The sequence below is a fragment of the Alexandromys fortis genome, unplaced genomic scaffold (assembly GCF_014885135.2).
Source record: "Alexandromys fortis isolate MF-2015 unplaced genomic scaffold, M_Fortis_MF-2015_v1.1 scaffold_115, whole genome shotgun sequence".
NCBI lineage: Eukaryota > Metazoa > Chordata > Mammalia > Rodentia > Cricetidae > Alexandromys > Alexandromys fortis.
This window is the reverse complement of record NW_026067989.1, coordinates 3,949,254-3,966,442: the sequence shown is the minus strand read 5'-3', so window position 1 is coordinate 3,966,442 and position 17,189 is coordinate 3,949,254. Positions and strand designations below refer to the sequence as shown.

Genomic DNA, 17,189 nt, shown 5'->3' with positions numbered 1-17,189 from the left:
CCTTTGGCTTTTCACTTTCAAGACCAATTTAGGGAGTTACTAGACTTGATATAGGTGGGTCTTCTATCTATCTGTTGCTTTCATTGGTTAATTAATAAAGAAAACTGCTTGGCCTGATAGGTCAGGACATAGGTAGGCAGGGAAGACAGAACAGAATGCTGGGAGGAAGAAGGCAGTGAGACAGACGCTATAGCTTTCCTCTCCAAGATGGACGCAGGTTAAGATCCTTCCCGGTAAGCCACCACCTCGTTTGGCTTATAATTACTATACAGATTATTAGAAATGGGTTAATCAAGATGTGAGAATTAGCCAGTAAGAGGCTAGAGCTAATGGGCCAAGCAGTGTTTGAATGAATACAATTTGTGTGTTGTTATTTCAGGTGTTAAGCTAACCATGTGGGAGCTGGGTGGGACGAAAAGTAGGCATGCCCGCAGCTCCTTACTACAAATGGTGCCCAGATGTGGATAATTGCATACACAGAAAATCTGAGAAAGCTTGGTAAAGAATAGAGTAAAGCATGTTTCCTTGGTAGCAGCAATTTCTCGGGTCTGCTCTGCTTGCTAGAGGCAAGCAAGCACTCTCATCTAAGAGAGGCTTCCTGACTCAGCTTTAACTGCAAAACCCTGCAGCTCTTTTAAGAGGTCCTGCCACGAAACATTTAAATGGTGTTGATGAAAAGCTGAATGCATGCTTTTCAGTTTTCAGCCATAGCAGGAAAAAAACTGTGCTGTTTTAAAATGCCGGTTTCTGGGCCATCCTGCCAGGGCAAACTCTGACTCTTTCAGGCAGGAAGTCCGACTAAGTGTGGTCTGTGAGCAGAATGCTGCAGCTTGCTTGCTGGCAAGGACCTTGAAACGCCATAGAGTTGTGGCGATAAACAAGGCTATAGCTGGTACCTCCACCATGAGGTCGGAAAGCTAAGGAATGGGCTGGATCCAGCTGTCAAAGCCACGGCTTTAATCCTCTCCATAAAGACTCATGTGGTCAGAAAAAGAGATATACAGTAAAGAGAGATTCAAAGTCAAAGAAAACCTCCAAATGGTTTACAGTGTGTTAAAAATATACGTAGGCTAAAGTTCTTAAAGTAAAAAAAAAGAGAGTAGTTGGGTGTGGTGGTACACACCTTTAATCCCAACACTTGGGAGGCAGAGGTAGATTGACCTCTGTGACTTCAAGGTGTGGCAGGACACACCTTTAATCCCAATGCCTGGGAGTCAGAGACATTGGATCTAAGGTTATAATGCTTTGGAAAAGTTCTTCTTTTGTTTTCACAGAGGATGAGACCCTGTGGATTGCTTCTATCCCAATATGGTATGATAGACCACGCCCTCCTGAAAGGTTGCTGTGAACACCCTCAAAAAAATTACTTCACTCAATTGCTGACTCAGATGAATCTAGCACACAGGTTATACCATGAAAGACCTAAATAACAGCGTCCCCATTCAGCACGAAGCAGTTTGGAGAGAAAAAACTGTGCCCATATTCCCAAAAATTGTTTATAAATGTTCTTTTACATTTAAACGGGGAAATGATATAGATATGAATAATTTGCATTGGTATAAATTTTACTCTATTGATATAAATTTAAGGTCAATATTGTTATATGTATATGTATTTCTGATCTTGACTAAGGTATTGTGATTGTGTAGTTCATTTAAAAATGTAATGTATAATTAGGAAATATAGGTTGCTAATGCATAATCATCAATAATAGTAAAGCTTGTAGTCATTTTAGATTTTCTAGATATATAGAGATATATTTCAGTTAGATAGACATTCTTCAGATCTTTCAAAGACTGCACAATATGGCATTTAATGTTTTAATGACTTAGGGCTTTTCATGACAATGAGACATGTCTGCTCCTGGCAGCATCAATCTACTTCAAGAGGAAGATGGGCATCGAAGAGGATCCTTATGGAGTTTGATAGCCATTTGGGCAAGAAACTGCTCTTGCCTGGACTGATGCATGAACTGGACACAAAGAACCCACAGAGAGAGGACTGCTGAACTTGCCTAAAGGTGAGATGGTCTTTTGGGGTTCCTGATTCATGAGTCTGCGAGACATTCTGCAGGACACAGCAGAAAGTGACTGAACTGTCTTTGAAATTTCCTGCTTCATGGAAGAGTCTTCTGGATACTGTGGCCCTGTAGGCCGAAGATGGATGCCCCAACAGTACAGAGGAACTTTGGGTGACTGTCCAGGCACAGAGATGTCTCCGTCATTTCTAGAGTTTAAAAGTTGTTTGTTTTTTGTTTAATTAGGTAATATTATATTCTTTTGGAATCTTTGATGGAGTTGAAGAATAGACAGATAGTTATAGTTGTTTTCCTGTTATGATAAAAGATAAAATAGATATAAATATTATAACTATAATTCTTACTTGATAACTGTTTTGTTATATGTAATTTTGCCATGTTAAAGTTAAAGCCTTCTTTTTTGTTTAAACAGAAAAAGGGGAAATGATGTAGGAGGGTCTTATGTTTTGTGTTGATTTCATTGGTTAATAAAGAAACTGCCTGGGCCATTTGATAGGCCAGCCCTTAGGTTGGTGGAGTAGATAGAACAGAATGCTGGGAGGAAGAAGGCAGTGAGAGAGATGCAATGAAGCTCCGACCCAACATGGATGTAGGCTAGAAACTTTCCAGTAAGCCACCCCCTCATGGTGCTACACAGATTATTAGAAATGGGTTAATCAAGATGTGAGAGTTAGCCAATAAGAGGCAGGAACTAACAACTGTCAAAAGAAGGCACATGTGTTCAGTATTTAAGAATCTGATATAAAGACTAGCTTGTCTGTGCCCTGCTACTGCTGTGTAGCTATGACCTGGCAGTAGATCCATCCTCTCAGATTTCTGCTTTGTTCTTCCTTTTCCTGCACCATCCACCTTCCACTTATTAAAATTTCAGGGAAAAACCATCCTCCCCATCTAACACTGGGATGCTGCCTCTCCTACATCGGGGCTGCTCCAAGCAGCAAGTAGGTCACCTCTGCTGACCTTCCTCAAGTCAATGGTTAAAGCTGTTTCAAAGCTTTTTCCTGACCAGCAGACTCACAGTGACTCTGGTGTCTGCCTGTGCAGGCTTTCTCCATTTAAACTCTTTCTACTGTACAATCAAGCCAACTGGAACAGATGTTCCCATTACTGAAACATGAAGAACTCTAACAATCTGCTACATCCCTAAAACCATCTTTTTATGATCTAGCCTTACTGCTTTGATCTAGCCTCTCTCCTCCATCAGTGATTTCTTCTGCAATGGTTACCCCGATTCTCATTTCTCCAGGTTCACCCTGGCCAGCTTCACTCCTGTGATATAATCAGTCTGTGTCTTCTTTTGTCCCAATAAGCACAGATATGCACACAAGCACACATTATTCTAAGAAAAGCTCAGTTCTTGGGCACAGAGCCTTAGTTATGGGTAACTGAATCTCACGATACAGCTGTCCAAATTCGTTTTATGGTGTGTCCCACAATCTTTTTAGATTTCAGCCTCACTGTGCAATGACCTTCTGGCTTCCCTGCTCCTACTCCTTTACTGGTGGTGCTATGACTACCAACAGTGTCCACACTTTGCCAAAGACCATCCATCGTCCTACTCATCCTGTAGTGCCTGCCAAGCACCCTTTCCTCTACTACGGCCTGTGTTAGGCACCACAGAGGAAGCAGCCTCATCTTTCTCCTGCAACTCAAGTTCATCCCCGTAACTAACTGGCACTTATTACACACTACCCTGTGCCTCAGAAAGAACACTGTTTTGTGAGACTATCTCAAGAGCAAGAATAAAGACATTCTTGGAGAGGCCTACTGTGGTTTCTCAACTATGCACTAGAAAGTTCCAGACACCAGTAACTGGGCATGGAGAGAAATTCCTATGACTATCTAAAGAAGAGGAGCTTGGATTTCAATAAAAAGTACAACATAATTCATAGATAAGGACTTGTTTAGAAATTAGCATTTAATGAGGATTAACTAAGCCATGATTTTGCTGCAGTGTGTTTACCTTTTAACTGATTAGTCATCAAGAGAAAATTAGAAAAGGCAAGATACAAGTTCCTCAAAATGTTGCCTAATTGATTTTTATTACAGTCAACAGTCAAAGCTTTTGAGGACAGCTTTCAGTACAAAGAAAATGCTCTGTTCTAATTATCAAATGGAGACTCCATAACTATAGGCAAGGTAAGGAGTCAGTAGTGCAGACAGGGGGTTAAAACTCTCCATTTTACTTAAGTGTCATTGATACAGCCACACTAAGAATGTGTCTATCAGGAAAGCAAAGAAAGAACAAACTGGAATATGTCTATCAAGAACAGCAGAGAAAGAACGAACCGGTTTGTAGATTCAAAGTATGTCAATTATTTCCCGGCCAAACGTCCAACAGAAATGTCAGTCTGGTCTGGAAGTCTATCACATCACACCACATTGCCCCACATCTAATGGTGTAGAAATCACTTATCATTAAAGGCCTTTTATATAGGTCAAGGTTGCTGGGGCTTGGTGTTTTGTATCTTACTGTTTAAAGAATACTCTAAATTCTAGCTTTTTAACTTTTTAATCTATGGAAAGAGAAAACTAAAACTTCTATAAACTCAGATTAATGCCTGCTAGTGCAAGGAAGAAAGGAAAACTAAAACCTTCCTCCTACCATAAAAACAAAATAGTGTGGCCTCTGTTTCTTTTCTGATAAGAGTCTTAAATACCAAACAGTTAACTGCATAATAACATTTACTGGCAGCCAGGCAGCCTGCTTAGCAGATATATAAAGCAGGTAAAAGGAGAAAAAGTTAATTTCTTGGCTGAATGATTCCATCGGTAGCTATAGGGCAAACCTGAAAGTCTTTTAGTAAAGTAGCAGTTGATTCTTCTATCAATCTGTAGCACACATACTCTTCCAAGGAAAGCATTAAATATGAAAATCATATCCCGTTATCATCTGTTTCCAGCTTTCAGCCCAGTAAGCTTTTCTTAATGAATGCTGCAGCCTAAGGAACAAGCACGCTGGTGGCTTCTCTGAATAATGGAGTGATGCTCCCATTTTTGCTTATTACAATATCGACTGGCTGAGGGGGTTTCACACATAGTCACAAGTGACTACTCTTGCCAGCATGCTCCAAGTTATTACAAGATGTTTTTAGACATTTCATCTAAAAGAGCTTTACTGCTTTTAGTGAAGAAAACATCTATGGTCTTGAGCAGAATCATTTATATGGAGATAGGCAGAAGGATTAGAAGCCTGTATTACGGCAGATACATAGCAGAATTTATTTAAGTATTTTTTGCCAGTCTTTTTGTCTATTGCTTAGATATGCAATCTTTTCTTCCTACTTTGTCCGTGAAAGGTTCAAATGTAAAAATTATACATACAAAGGAAAGAATCAAAGCACCATACTTAGTTTATTTTCATTTAAAACATTTCTCAGTCCAATAAAAAGCAGCTACAAAACACTAATGATAAAAATACAGTTTTATCTTTTGCAATCCCTTCAGTTTTCTATAAAATCTTAAGTCCAAGTGACTACCTTTTGGCAAATTTAATTAAATTAGACATTACAACAGTATCACAGAAGCAAAATTCTTTAGACAATCATGGTTCCATCAAAAACTCCTTATAATAAGATAATTTTATTTAAAACTCTCAACATATGAACACTCTAAAAATTGTCTAAATTTTATGTCTAAAAACCATAAAATCCATCGCCTTACTGTGCTACCTTTTCTCTGGCTTCCCCTTCCGTCCCCAGGCTGTCTTTCAACAGCAGGTGCATCTTCTTCATCCCGGCCTCATATTCAGTCTAAACATAAACAAAGTTTGATTTTATGGGAGATACTATCACTATTACAAGCCACCTATAGCTTGCCATCTTTGCAACAAAAAAGGAACAATGGAGCAGAAAGAAGCTGACGTTGCTGAGAAATTCAGCTTATCTTAGAAAAAAGGCAATTTCCCAAATAATATATCAAAAGTTGAACTCTATGAAATGCTACATAATTTTAAAGTAAAACAAGGCTTAGTGGATTTTTAGTTTTCTACCTTTTTATGGAAAACCTTAATCCTCAATACACAGCAATAGCATATTTTCTTTAAACTATCATGAAAACCCAGTTACTTGATTCTAAAAGTTAGATGTTAGATGTCTATTTTCAAAGCTTAAAAAGAAAGAAAGAAAGAAAGAAAGAAAGAAAGAAAGAAAGAAAGAAAGAAAGAAAGGAAAAAAGAAAGGAAGAAAGAAAGAAAGAAAAAACAGAAGTCCTATGGGTTTGTTGTATTATTACATATTTTATCTTCTATCACTAGGATCCTCAGAGTCACAAAATTCAGTACATTCTTTACTAGGGCATCAACTTGAATCAGCTGTATTCTCTAAAAATAAGAGCATACTGTAGGCAGTCACTAGTACCATCAAAATCAAGTTTGCTTGGGCATCAGTAACTACATCAAAAGGCCTGCATTGTCACCTCGCTATAACTATATATATATGAAACTATATGAAAAAAGAAAATGATTCAGTTCCAAAATGTATTCCTCTAAAATGCACAGCATGAAAGTACTTTGATTCAGTATATTCCTACTCAAAGCCTTAAAAAGCCGCTGATTGCAGTTCATTACAGATAAGTATCAGGATGTTTCTGAATTAAGCAGTTATACAAACAATTAGAAACATACCTCCGAGATAATGAATTAAAGGCTGTTTCCTTAGCTCCCATTCTGAACAAAAAATAGGTCTGAAATTTGTTTTGACAAAAAATGCATAAGCGACAATAACCCAAACTGCCTTAACACTTTTAAAAATATTATACATGCCCACCTTTTTAATAATGCTATTTCTTCTAACAGGTGCTGTTATTAACATGACAGAGGGTAATAACCATCAAGGAACTATGTAGCTAAAGTTTATATAAGATCAGTGCAAATGATACAATAAGATGATAAAGTAAACAAAGATAGTGGAATAGGCAGCTATCAAAACGCAGTTTCCACGCTTCTGCTCTGCGTCTACACGTTTGAATTCTGACAGACTCAATTCCTAAGCCCAAACGCTTTCAAACTGCAAACTTGTCAGATACTAGGAGAAGTACTTTTAAAAGGACGAGAGTCAGATTACAATAGAGATATAAAATAAAAACATATAAAACTGCTCCTGCTGTGACTATAATTTTTTTGTTATGATCAGTGAGTATTGGACCAGTCTGGTTATTAGGGATCATTTCAGAGCCATCCCCCAAACAGAGCACTTTCTCACAGAAGCATGAGGGTTTTATTCAATTAGTTATGTTGAAGCAAAGACCAAATGATAACTGCATAAAGTTTCAAGGAAACAGTAGAAATGCATTCTCAAGGGCCTGACCTACACTGTTCTCAACACACTGAAGTTTACTGAATATGGTACTCCTTCTAAAGTATGGATCAAAAAAATTGTTTAATAAATTTTGAAAGCAGAATGATGCTACCATAAATTAATAACAAATAGAAACTTATATCTTTGTACCCTTTAGAAAAATAACCACCTAGAATATTCCGTTCTTTTTCTTTGCCCTTTCTGGACATTTAGAACTACCATATCTATATTCTGAATGCTAGAAATTTTCCAGCTGCAGGACTATTAGCTCCCTAGTGCCACCTTCTCTCCAGTTGCAATTAAACAAAAGCAAAGGGTTCTACTACTTTTATAAGTTTATTTAGGATGGATACACACCAACATATCCCAACACTCAGGGAGGAGGTAGAGGCAGGAGAATGGTGAATTCATGTGTACCTGAGCCGCACAAGAAATGTCTTGAAAAGGTTTTTTTAAGTTTGGTTCTAAAATAGCATACAGATTAATTTTCCTAACTGTTCTTGCAAAAAGAAAAAAAAAGAAAGAAAGAAAGAAAGAAAGAAAGAAAGAAAGGAAGGAAGGAAGAAAGAAAAGAAAAAAAGAAAAAAAAGTCTAGTTCGACAGAGGACATGTCCTTGTTTGCATCTTCATTCTCTTGTCTCATCCCTCATCTTCTCTCTGATCAGGCTCAAGAGCTTTCTGTTTCCCTAAAACATCAGGGCTTGGAACAGATCCTTTCTCTCTAGTGTATACTCCTCCAGTCTTCCTTTCCTTTCTGACACACAAACTTTTCGTGGTTAGATTTGCTTATTTAGGGGGGAAGGGCAACTCATGTCCGGGTAGCATCACCTAATCCAGAATCCCAGGACGACCCTCTTGTCATTTTCCCCACCCTAGAAAATCCGTTTTTATAAACTAACAGCAGTGAGTTAACCTATGTGATAGCACCTTCTGTCAGCAACAGTTCTGCTTCATGGCACTGGTGATGCTGTCCACCTAAATTTAAGAGAACCTCTCTACTCGCTTCCTCATATGCAAAAGCAATTGATTCAGCTAAATTACTAGGCACCGTTAACAATAAGCTGGGCCGTGGGAAGAGACAAGCAGTCCTACAGGTCTCTGGGCTCTCCCCGCACTCACAACACATTTCCCCCCTACTTCATTCCTCTGCACCCTCACTGTCACTCCTTTTCCCTCCCCCACACTGTCACTTGCCTGACAATGTCCCCACTACCCTTCTTCCCCACTACTTTCTCTCCCTCCCTGGTTTCTGAAATCGCACAGCTGATTCTCAGTTACAGACTAGGGAAACAGCTTACACTAAACAGATATTTACAGTCAGCAGCCCCACTTCCACAGGTTATAACTGAAGATGGGCACAGTGACAAATTGTTTAATTTGATTCTCAGGTGAATCTTTGGTTTTCTCTCCCCCTATTTTTTCCAATACCCTTGCTTCCTCCTAGAGAGTAGAGTCTCACTAGAAGACACAAGAGAAGGTGCATTTATTCAACTAGCACTTATAGTAACAAGGTATACAAAAGATATAACTAACCCCATATTAGTTCTCACATAAGTGGCTACAATCCATTAAGACAACCAGACTCCAAATATGGAAGAACTGACTTTCAATCAGGTCTCAATGCTTACTGTGTGCTTATTGGAATCACAGTCTGGGTGGACACAGAGCACTGACCTCCTAAGACAAGGAACCCACAGTGAAATAAGAACAACCAGTACATAAACAGAATATCATGAGGGAAGGACAGAGGTAATTACGACACAGACTTAAGACAGGGCAAAGTGACAAAGGCAGGTATGAGATAATGTGGGGCATTCAAGGAAATGCTGTTTGTTCAGCAGGTTAAAGGACTGTGGGTATATGTGATCATGAGAGAAAGGGTGCACATGTCCAGCAGATAAAGAAGTAGAAAAACAGTGGGAAGATACAGGGATGGGAGAGGTAGAGGAAGGAAACAGGGAGAGAGACTATGTGTATGTAAGTATGAGGGGTGCATCATAGGACTGAGGTGGGGGTAGTGAGCAGGTAGAGACCAGCACCTGGGCTCTGACCTAAGATACGTGGTCTTCCACCTCATAATTGGGTGAGGCTTGCCCTTCCTAAATTCTGACATGCTGGTGCCATGCCTAATACAGTGTGGGAGGCTGCAATATATTAGTAAATAAATACTCTATATGTGTCTTAAGGGCCTTTTTCTGTGCTCCAAAGATCCAGTACCTGAGTACCTGTGTCTAGGGCCTCTCAAAGCCCATGGAGGTTTCTCTGTCTATAGGAGTACATGACTAATTCTCCAGCCCTATGTGCACCCCTACCCATCCATTTTCAGCCCACACTGCTCCAGAGCCACTGCAGAAAATCATAAGCTGAGCCACGAGGCCAGTTCATTCTTTTTCAGCTTTCAAGCTATTCTAAAGGATTTTAGCATTATATATACAAAAAGGTGGGGCAGGCTCATCTCTACAAAGAAGGAGAAACTGACCAAATGTAACTTGAGAAAAACCTCCATCTCTCAAAAATTGTTTCAACTTGTTCTCCTTCCTAGAATTCTATGAATTTTAAGTTCATGTGTATTAACTATGCTCTATCCAGGACAAAGTCTGCAACATTTGGAGGCATAGGCGATGCGCTCTGAACATCTTTAAGTAATTTACCCAAGGTCCTTAGCAAGGAGGTAAAGATCTGGCATCAAGTGGAAAAGTATTAAGAGGGAACAGATGACTCCATCATAACTAAGGCCAACACTAGACACTGGCATAAAAGACCAACATCTCCTAGGACAAACTTCTGCTTACTGCTAAGCTAACGGTCACAAACTGGGTTTCTGGCATTAGTGCTGGGTTCTGCTGACATGTGCTCAGAGCACCATGTAGGCATGCACTAGAAGGGACTAAGGTGCCAGAATAAAAGGAAGCCTTGAACAGCAGTCACTATACCACAGAGGCCAGGAGCATTCATCAGTGCTCCCCATCCTAATGGACTCTTGACCTGAAGAGAGCAGCCCAGACCAAAAGAGACACAAAACAGGGAAAAAAAAAAAAAAAAAAAAAGAGGGAATCGACTTCTAAAAGGAACCTTACTGATGCTTAAATTCACACAATAACAAATAACCCTGTTCAGACAACTGAAAGTGGCTGCCACTGATCCGGGAAAGCTTTTCAAAACACATTGTAAAAAACAAGATGCTACCTTCAGTTTCTGAAGCTTCTCTGAATTTGTGGTCAATTGTTCAACATAAGTCTGGACACACTCGAACTTCTTTAAATATCCTTGGTTTCGGAGATGAGCCCTCCTTTCAGATTCACAGATTTCCTTCAGGTATTTCTTGAGTCTTGCACATTTCAGCTTAGCTCTTAAGGAAAAAAAGTAGATCTTTAATAATATAACTCAAATTTAACAAACTTAAGAATAATTTTCTATTTCTAGAATATTTCTATTTTTAGACCTGGATGGAGGTGGGTGGTCCTTGGACTTCCCACAGGGCAGGGAACCCTGATTGCCCTTTGGGCTGACGAGGGAGGGAGACTTGATTGGGGGAGGAGGAGGGAAAGGGGAAGCGGTGGTGGGGAAGAGACAGAAATCTTTAATAAATAAATAAATTAAAAAAAGAATAATTTTCTTTAACAAAAGTGTTAATAAGACAATAAAAATCTAAGAAACTTTACTCAAAGCATTGATGTCCAGGAATAAAATGCATATGAAAGTTCAGAGAAAGAAAATTATTATGGTATCACATTGGTCACGACATACTTCTCCTGAGAAAGGCACAGTGCCACTGGACAACACAGGAAAGACTCGTGCTGTTGGGACAGGTCTCACCATACAGCCTAGGATGGGCTGGAACTTGTGGTCCTTCCCTGTGTGAATATTACAGGTGTGTGGCACCATGCCCAGCTATGTGAATCTTTTGTTTTGTTTTGGTTTTTGGAGACAGGGTTTCTCTTTGTAGCCCTGGCTATCCTGGAACTTACTCTATAAGGCTAGCCTCGAAAAGACCTGCCTGCTCTGCCTTCTGAGTTCCAGAATTAAAGGCGTGCACCACCACACCCAGCTCTGGATTTATTTCTTAAACTGGAATCTGGTTTCAAGAGCACTGTCTCTTTAGTCATATTCAGATGCAGACTTAGCCCAGTTTCTATATGATGGCAATTTTTAAATTAATCACTCATATAAAAGCAGAATCAAACTATAAACTATAGTCCATAAAATTAAGAAAATTTAAAATACAAAAACTGTCATTTAAATAATGTAAAAACGTATTAGACATTACAACATGTTAGTGAAATATTTCATAGCAAAATTAAACTCTGAGAAACCTTTTGGAGACTCTTATTCAAATTGTAAAACTAAAAGACATAGTAGACAGCTAAGTACACAAACTTCTCTTCTCATAGACTGATATGCTAATCTTCTTCCTACTTCACAATGAACTGAACCACAAATGAGCATCTTATGGGGAGCATTTGTATTATTGGTCCAGTAAGATATTTTATATTCTTTTATCTACATATATTTTATTTTATATTCTTTCATCTACCTTCCCAGTACAAATTTTTGAAGATCCTAGAAATTTCAAAAATTAATCAACAATAGATCTTAAGCCTCTAATTCTAGGTCAACAAGATTTCTGAAACCCCTGCCCCCCTCCCATTTGGGGGGCAGTGGTGGGGAGTGTTTATGTATGAATGTGTGTTCTGTCCAAGTCAGAGGACAACCTCGGGTGTCATTCCTCGCCTTTTATCTCGTTTGAGACAGGGTCTCTTGTTCACCACCACATATAGCAGATAAGCTGGCTCGCAAATTCCTAGGGAACTTGGTCTCTGCCTACCATCTTGATATGGGATTTCAGACAGCACCACCAAGTCAGGCTTTATGTGGACTCTGAACTTCAGTCCTCGGGCTTGCCCAGCCAGGACTTTTGCACTGAGCCCTCTCCCCACACCAGAAGATTATCATACTAACAACACGTGCTTTAACTGTGATTGGCTGTCTTCATCTTTCCTTCTGAATAAAACAATCTACCACTGTCCCTGCCTGTACCTGCATTTCTGACACAAATGACGGTAATGGAGGGTGACTCAACACACTCATATCTAGAGACTTAATAAAGCTGCTTAGCAGCCATGTCTTCTCCACTCAAACTCTAGTCCTCATTCTTGCTATTAGCCTTCAAAACTGGTCGTGTAAGCCATCTAGCCACCCAAGCAAACCTGCATCTATTCAGTAGTGCAAGTATGAAAACTGTCTAGCTACAGTCAACAGAAAAACATGCAGGTAATTACCACGTGCTGAAGACCATGAGGAAAAGGAAGGGACTTTTCAGAATAACCTGCCCTAGCTGACCCTGCAAGGAGGCCCTCACAGGGGCAGCAATTTATCAAGGCCTGAAAGATGGAAAAAAGCTAGAACATGATTTAACCACTACAGGAAATAAATATGTTTAAATAAGAACAAAAAAGACTATACTGCCTTATTTTAAAATATTTAAGCAAGCTGGGCAGTGGTGGCACATGCCTTTAATCACAGCACTCAGGAGACAGAGACAGATGGATCTCTGTGAGTTCGAGGCCATCCTGGTCTATAACAGCTAGTTCTAGGACAGGTTCCAAAGCTACAGAGCAACCCTGTCTCGAGAAACAAAAACAAAAAAAAAAATTTAGTAAAATCATATTGCTAATACAAAAAAACTAAATACTGAAAACAAAATGTTTATAATAGCTATATAAAATCATAGTATTTACTTCAAATTATTATGCATTGAAAATAAAATAGTGACAAAAACATTCCAACTATAAGAACTATGATATAATAGTAGGGGTTCTTTTTTCTTTTTTCTTTTTTTTGGAAACAGGGTATGTAGTCCTAGATGGCTTGAAACTTACTATGTAGACCAGGCTGGCCTCAAACTCACAGAGACACAGAGATCTGCCCGCTTCTGCCTCTACTAAAGGTGTGTGCAACCACCACAAGTATAGGGATTGAATTCTGACTAACAGCTGCAAACAAGCTGGACACTCATCACTGCCACCTCTTACCTGAACTTATCAGACTTATTGTATTCATAAAGCTTGTCTTCCAGGTCGAATCTCTTCTTTTCACTGTAATACAATAACAACAACAGAATAAGTCACTGTACTGTATAAGCTGTTTTTACTGTATTCAGACCATGACAACCTTTAAAATCACGCCTTTGTGAGACTGTTCCATCAATCTATTTGAAAAAGAGAAAATGTCATGAGTGGCTGAAACAAAGACCTATCACCAAGGAAGCAGAAGAAACAAGGGGAACACCAACGTGAAGCAAAAACTCAAGATTCTCAACATCAGTGGAGCTCTGTTGTGCATGCCTGTAAAGCCAGCACTTGAGAGGCTGTGGCAAGAGGATCAGGACATTGAAGTCAGCCTGGGCTATATAGTGAAAACCTAGCTGAAAAACAAAAATTGACAAGGATTCTCAAAGTAAGAGAAAATGTTTGAGGCCAGCTTGTCTCAGAAAGCAAACAAAGAAAAAAGAATGAACTCAGAATAAATGTTGAAAGGACATCGTATATTTATTTCCACATTAGAAATACGTGTTGAGATCATGATTATTAAACCTTCAAGGGTTCTATAACCAATTCGGTGCTTAACTCAGGAAAAATGAATGACTAGATGGTACAGGGAATTTGCACTTAAATGGATCTTAGAATGCTATGCCTCCATGGTATTATAGACATGAAAGACTGAAGTCTGATCATGAGGAATCATCAAAAGGACCCAGAAAATTTAAATTGTCAGGACCATGACCAACAGGGACGGACCAAAAATTTCCCTCCAAGAAGACAGAAGAGATATGGCACACAAAATGCAAACCATGTTTCCCAATGACACCCTAGACCAGTAAGGACCAGAAGGAAAGAGGGACATTGCTGGGACAACTGGTGTCTGGCGTGAGTGTGTGGACTGGCACTGCAAGGCTGGCAGGTAACTGTGAGAGCTCTACTGTGGCTATCTAAAAGGGCATTCTTATTTCTTTAAAGTACATTGAAGATTTTAGTGGTGATAAGCTATCACACTTACAGTTTCAAATATCGCAGAGAAGAACATTGATCTGAATAGGCATATGGAAAGAGAAAATGAAAATACAGTATCAGGACTTCAGGAGAATCTGGGTGAGGAAAATACTGGAGTTCTTTGTCCCATGTTTGCAACTTTGCTGTAAGCCTGACTATTTTAAAATGAATCTGTGGTATCTAGAGAAGGGGGCCACCATTTCTCCAAAACTCCATCACCTTCCAAACTGCAAGTTCTTTTTAATAATGATGTAAAGATCTTTGGTCTCAGTTCTCTCTTCGGGGGACGCAGACACCTGCTAATCACACTTCCTCTCTTCAAACACTCCATATCTTAGCAACCACAGTCAGACACATCGTGGCTCTCTATTCCATGCAAAATGGTGCTGATCTCGTCAGCTCCTGTCTTCTAACTCCCTCCTCCATGCTGCTGCATCTCCAAATGGTGGTCCTTCGTGCCAGTTTTAAACATACGGCTCAAACATTTGATATTTACCTCAGTGAAAGTCAAAGGGAAGGCTTACTGGTTGGATCACTATGTGAAGCCTACATAGCAAATCTCTGTTTCAGACTCTGAAATGCCCAAACCTGCGATGCTTACACAGCCCACGCTTCAGTCACTTGTGCCTCTCATCTGGGCTTTCACAGCTGGCTGTTCTTACAAGGCTGGATATTCTGCATTTTAAGGCACTTGTGCTGTCTGTGCCTCAATACTACAATTTTCCATCACCCTCAGCTCTACTCAACTAATGCCTCAGTGTCAATTTCTGGACCATTATGATATGTTACCCTGAATCAATATCGCCATTGAAAATAACTGGGGCTGGTTAATGGACCTTTCAAAGGATGTTTTTATATACAATAATTGTTAAGCATCAGTCCCACTTATATGTTTCTACCACACTTGTGGGCACTATACACACTGCAACATGTCACTCCATTAGACTCTTTTAGATTCAATTATTGACTTTCACGACAATGCAGAGAAAGCACTACATACACACAGAAAAACATTCGAGCTATATAATTACACCTATGTGTGAATACAGAGAAGATGACTGGTGTTCAAAACAGGGCAGTTTCAAAGGGAGAGCCCAGCTATCAGCTCAGCTAACCTTTCAATGGCTGCCTCTAAAAGGGGTGATAAAGGCTGAACTGTTTGTTGTTGCCGTTAATCTCCTGCTTCTCTAAAGTTTCCGAATTGATAAAGCATTTCTGACTGCTATCCAAATAGCAGCATTCAAGAGGACCGCAGACTTTCAGGAGACAGCGCTCCCTATGCTGAGACTGGCTTTTAGCTTCAAATGTTATTACATTTATTTGTATGTATGTGTGTGTGTGTGTGCGTGTGCGTACGTGCGCATGTGTGTGCTCACACACATCCATGTGTGGCAGTCAGAGGACAACTTTCAAGAATCATTTCTCTGCTCCCACCCTGTAGTGGGATCAAACTCAGGGCATTAAGTTTGGCAGCAGGCACCTTCACCTATGGATCCATTTCACCAACACAGCTTTAATATTTTAAAAGCCTACTAACCGTTTTTTTTAAAAAAAAAAAAAAAAAGAAGAAAAGAAAAAAGAAGAAGAAGAGAAAGAAAGAAAATGAATCCTTATTCTACATATATTAATCTAATTCCCTCATTCTGCTGAAGAACCAAAGTTCAAAAAGGCCAGTGACCCTTTGTCAAGGTCTCAGGACTTGCCGTGGCTAGAACTCATGCTCCTGTGCTCTTACTGTAGTGTTCTCTCTAAAGTTATTTGCTTCTCTATCTTGTGTGCAGTATGCATTAATTAGAATTACTTACAGATTCTTAAAATGAAAAATGATCACACACAGGAACAGATTTATACTGACTTAAAAATAAACCAAATCTTCAAATGCAGGACCATGAACAGGCCATAAAATGTGATTCCAATTTCTTATATAACGTCAACAACCTTACCTTGCTTAATAATTAAAGCAAGAAGCGCTAAACATAAAGTGGATAACCACTACACAGTTATTGTGCCATAAGGACCATAAACAGCCAGGTGTTTCGAGCACAGGAGGCAAAAACAACTCACCTCTGACTTGGTTCAAAAAGAATGTCATTTAAATCAGTCACACTTTAAGACCAGATCTTTAGCTATGAAACACAAATAAGTTAAAGCCCAAGGTAACTAGACGACTCTTCAACTATAGCAGCGAGCTAAAGGCACAGAAACAAAGTCTTGTTTTTTAATTATCTGGTATATGAGTACATTTAATATCACCTTGGATGACTAGAAAAGTTTTGTTATTTAATGGCAACACAAGGCCACTGGGTTCCACATAAGGCATTCATAACACCTAGACACTCGCTAACTGACTCTTGGATTCCACTCATAAACTCAAATATTTTACCAAACTCCTCTGTCACCAAAATGTACTACACTGTAAGCCAAAGGGCCTGCAAGGTGTCATTTCTTCCCTCCCAGAATACTCAATGTAGGCCAAAGAAAAAAGGGAAAGATGTCACCTGTGTTCCCCCAAGAAAGCAGTAAATAAGCTGAAGGTACAAACATTACGAAGTGTTTGGAAAAGAAAGGCTCTGCAGGGAATGATAGATAGATGATATATATATGTATATATATGCATACATACATAATACATAGAGATTTTTTTTAACACGGGATCTCCCTGGATGACCTGGAACTCATTATGTAGTCTAGGCTGGCCTCGAACCTGTGATCCTCCTGTTTCTGCCTCTTCAGCATACACTACCACCAGCACACCCATAACTGATTAATTTTTTTAAAGTGGGAGATTACGAGATCCCTAGGTAG

The 17,189-nt window shown here is 39.4% G+C and overlaps 1 protein-coding gene across 2 annotated transcripts in view; it reads right to left on the bottom strand.

Moving 5' to 3' along the window:
- Kiz (kizuna centrosomal protein) overlaps window positions 1–17,189 on the bottom strand; it is an 81,590-nt gene that overhangs the window by 63,201 nt on the left and 1,200 nt on the right. Inside the window, exons 2-4 of one of the 2 annotated variants that reach the window (XM_050159529.1) lie at window positions 13,368–13,430; window positions 10,522–10,684; window positions 5,710–5,790 (exon numbers count right to left, since the gene is read on the bottom strand). In XM_050159529.1, the coding sequence (XP_050015486.1) occupies window positions 5,710–5,790; window positions 10,522–10,684; window positions 13,368–13,430 (307 nt within the window). The remainder of the gene's footprint in view (window positions 1–5,709; window positions 5,791–10,521; window positions 10,685–13,367; window positions 13,431–17,189) is intronic. The other variant, XM_050159530.1, reaches the window with a different exon arrangement.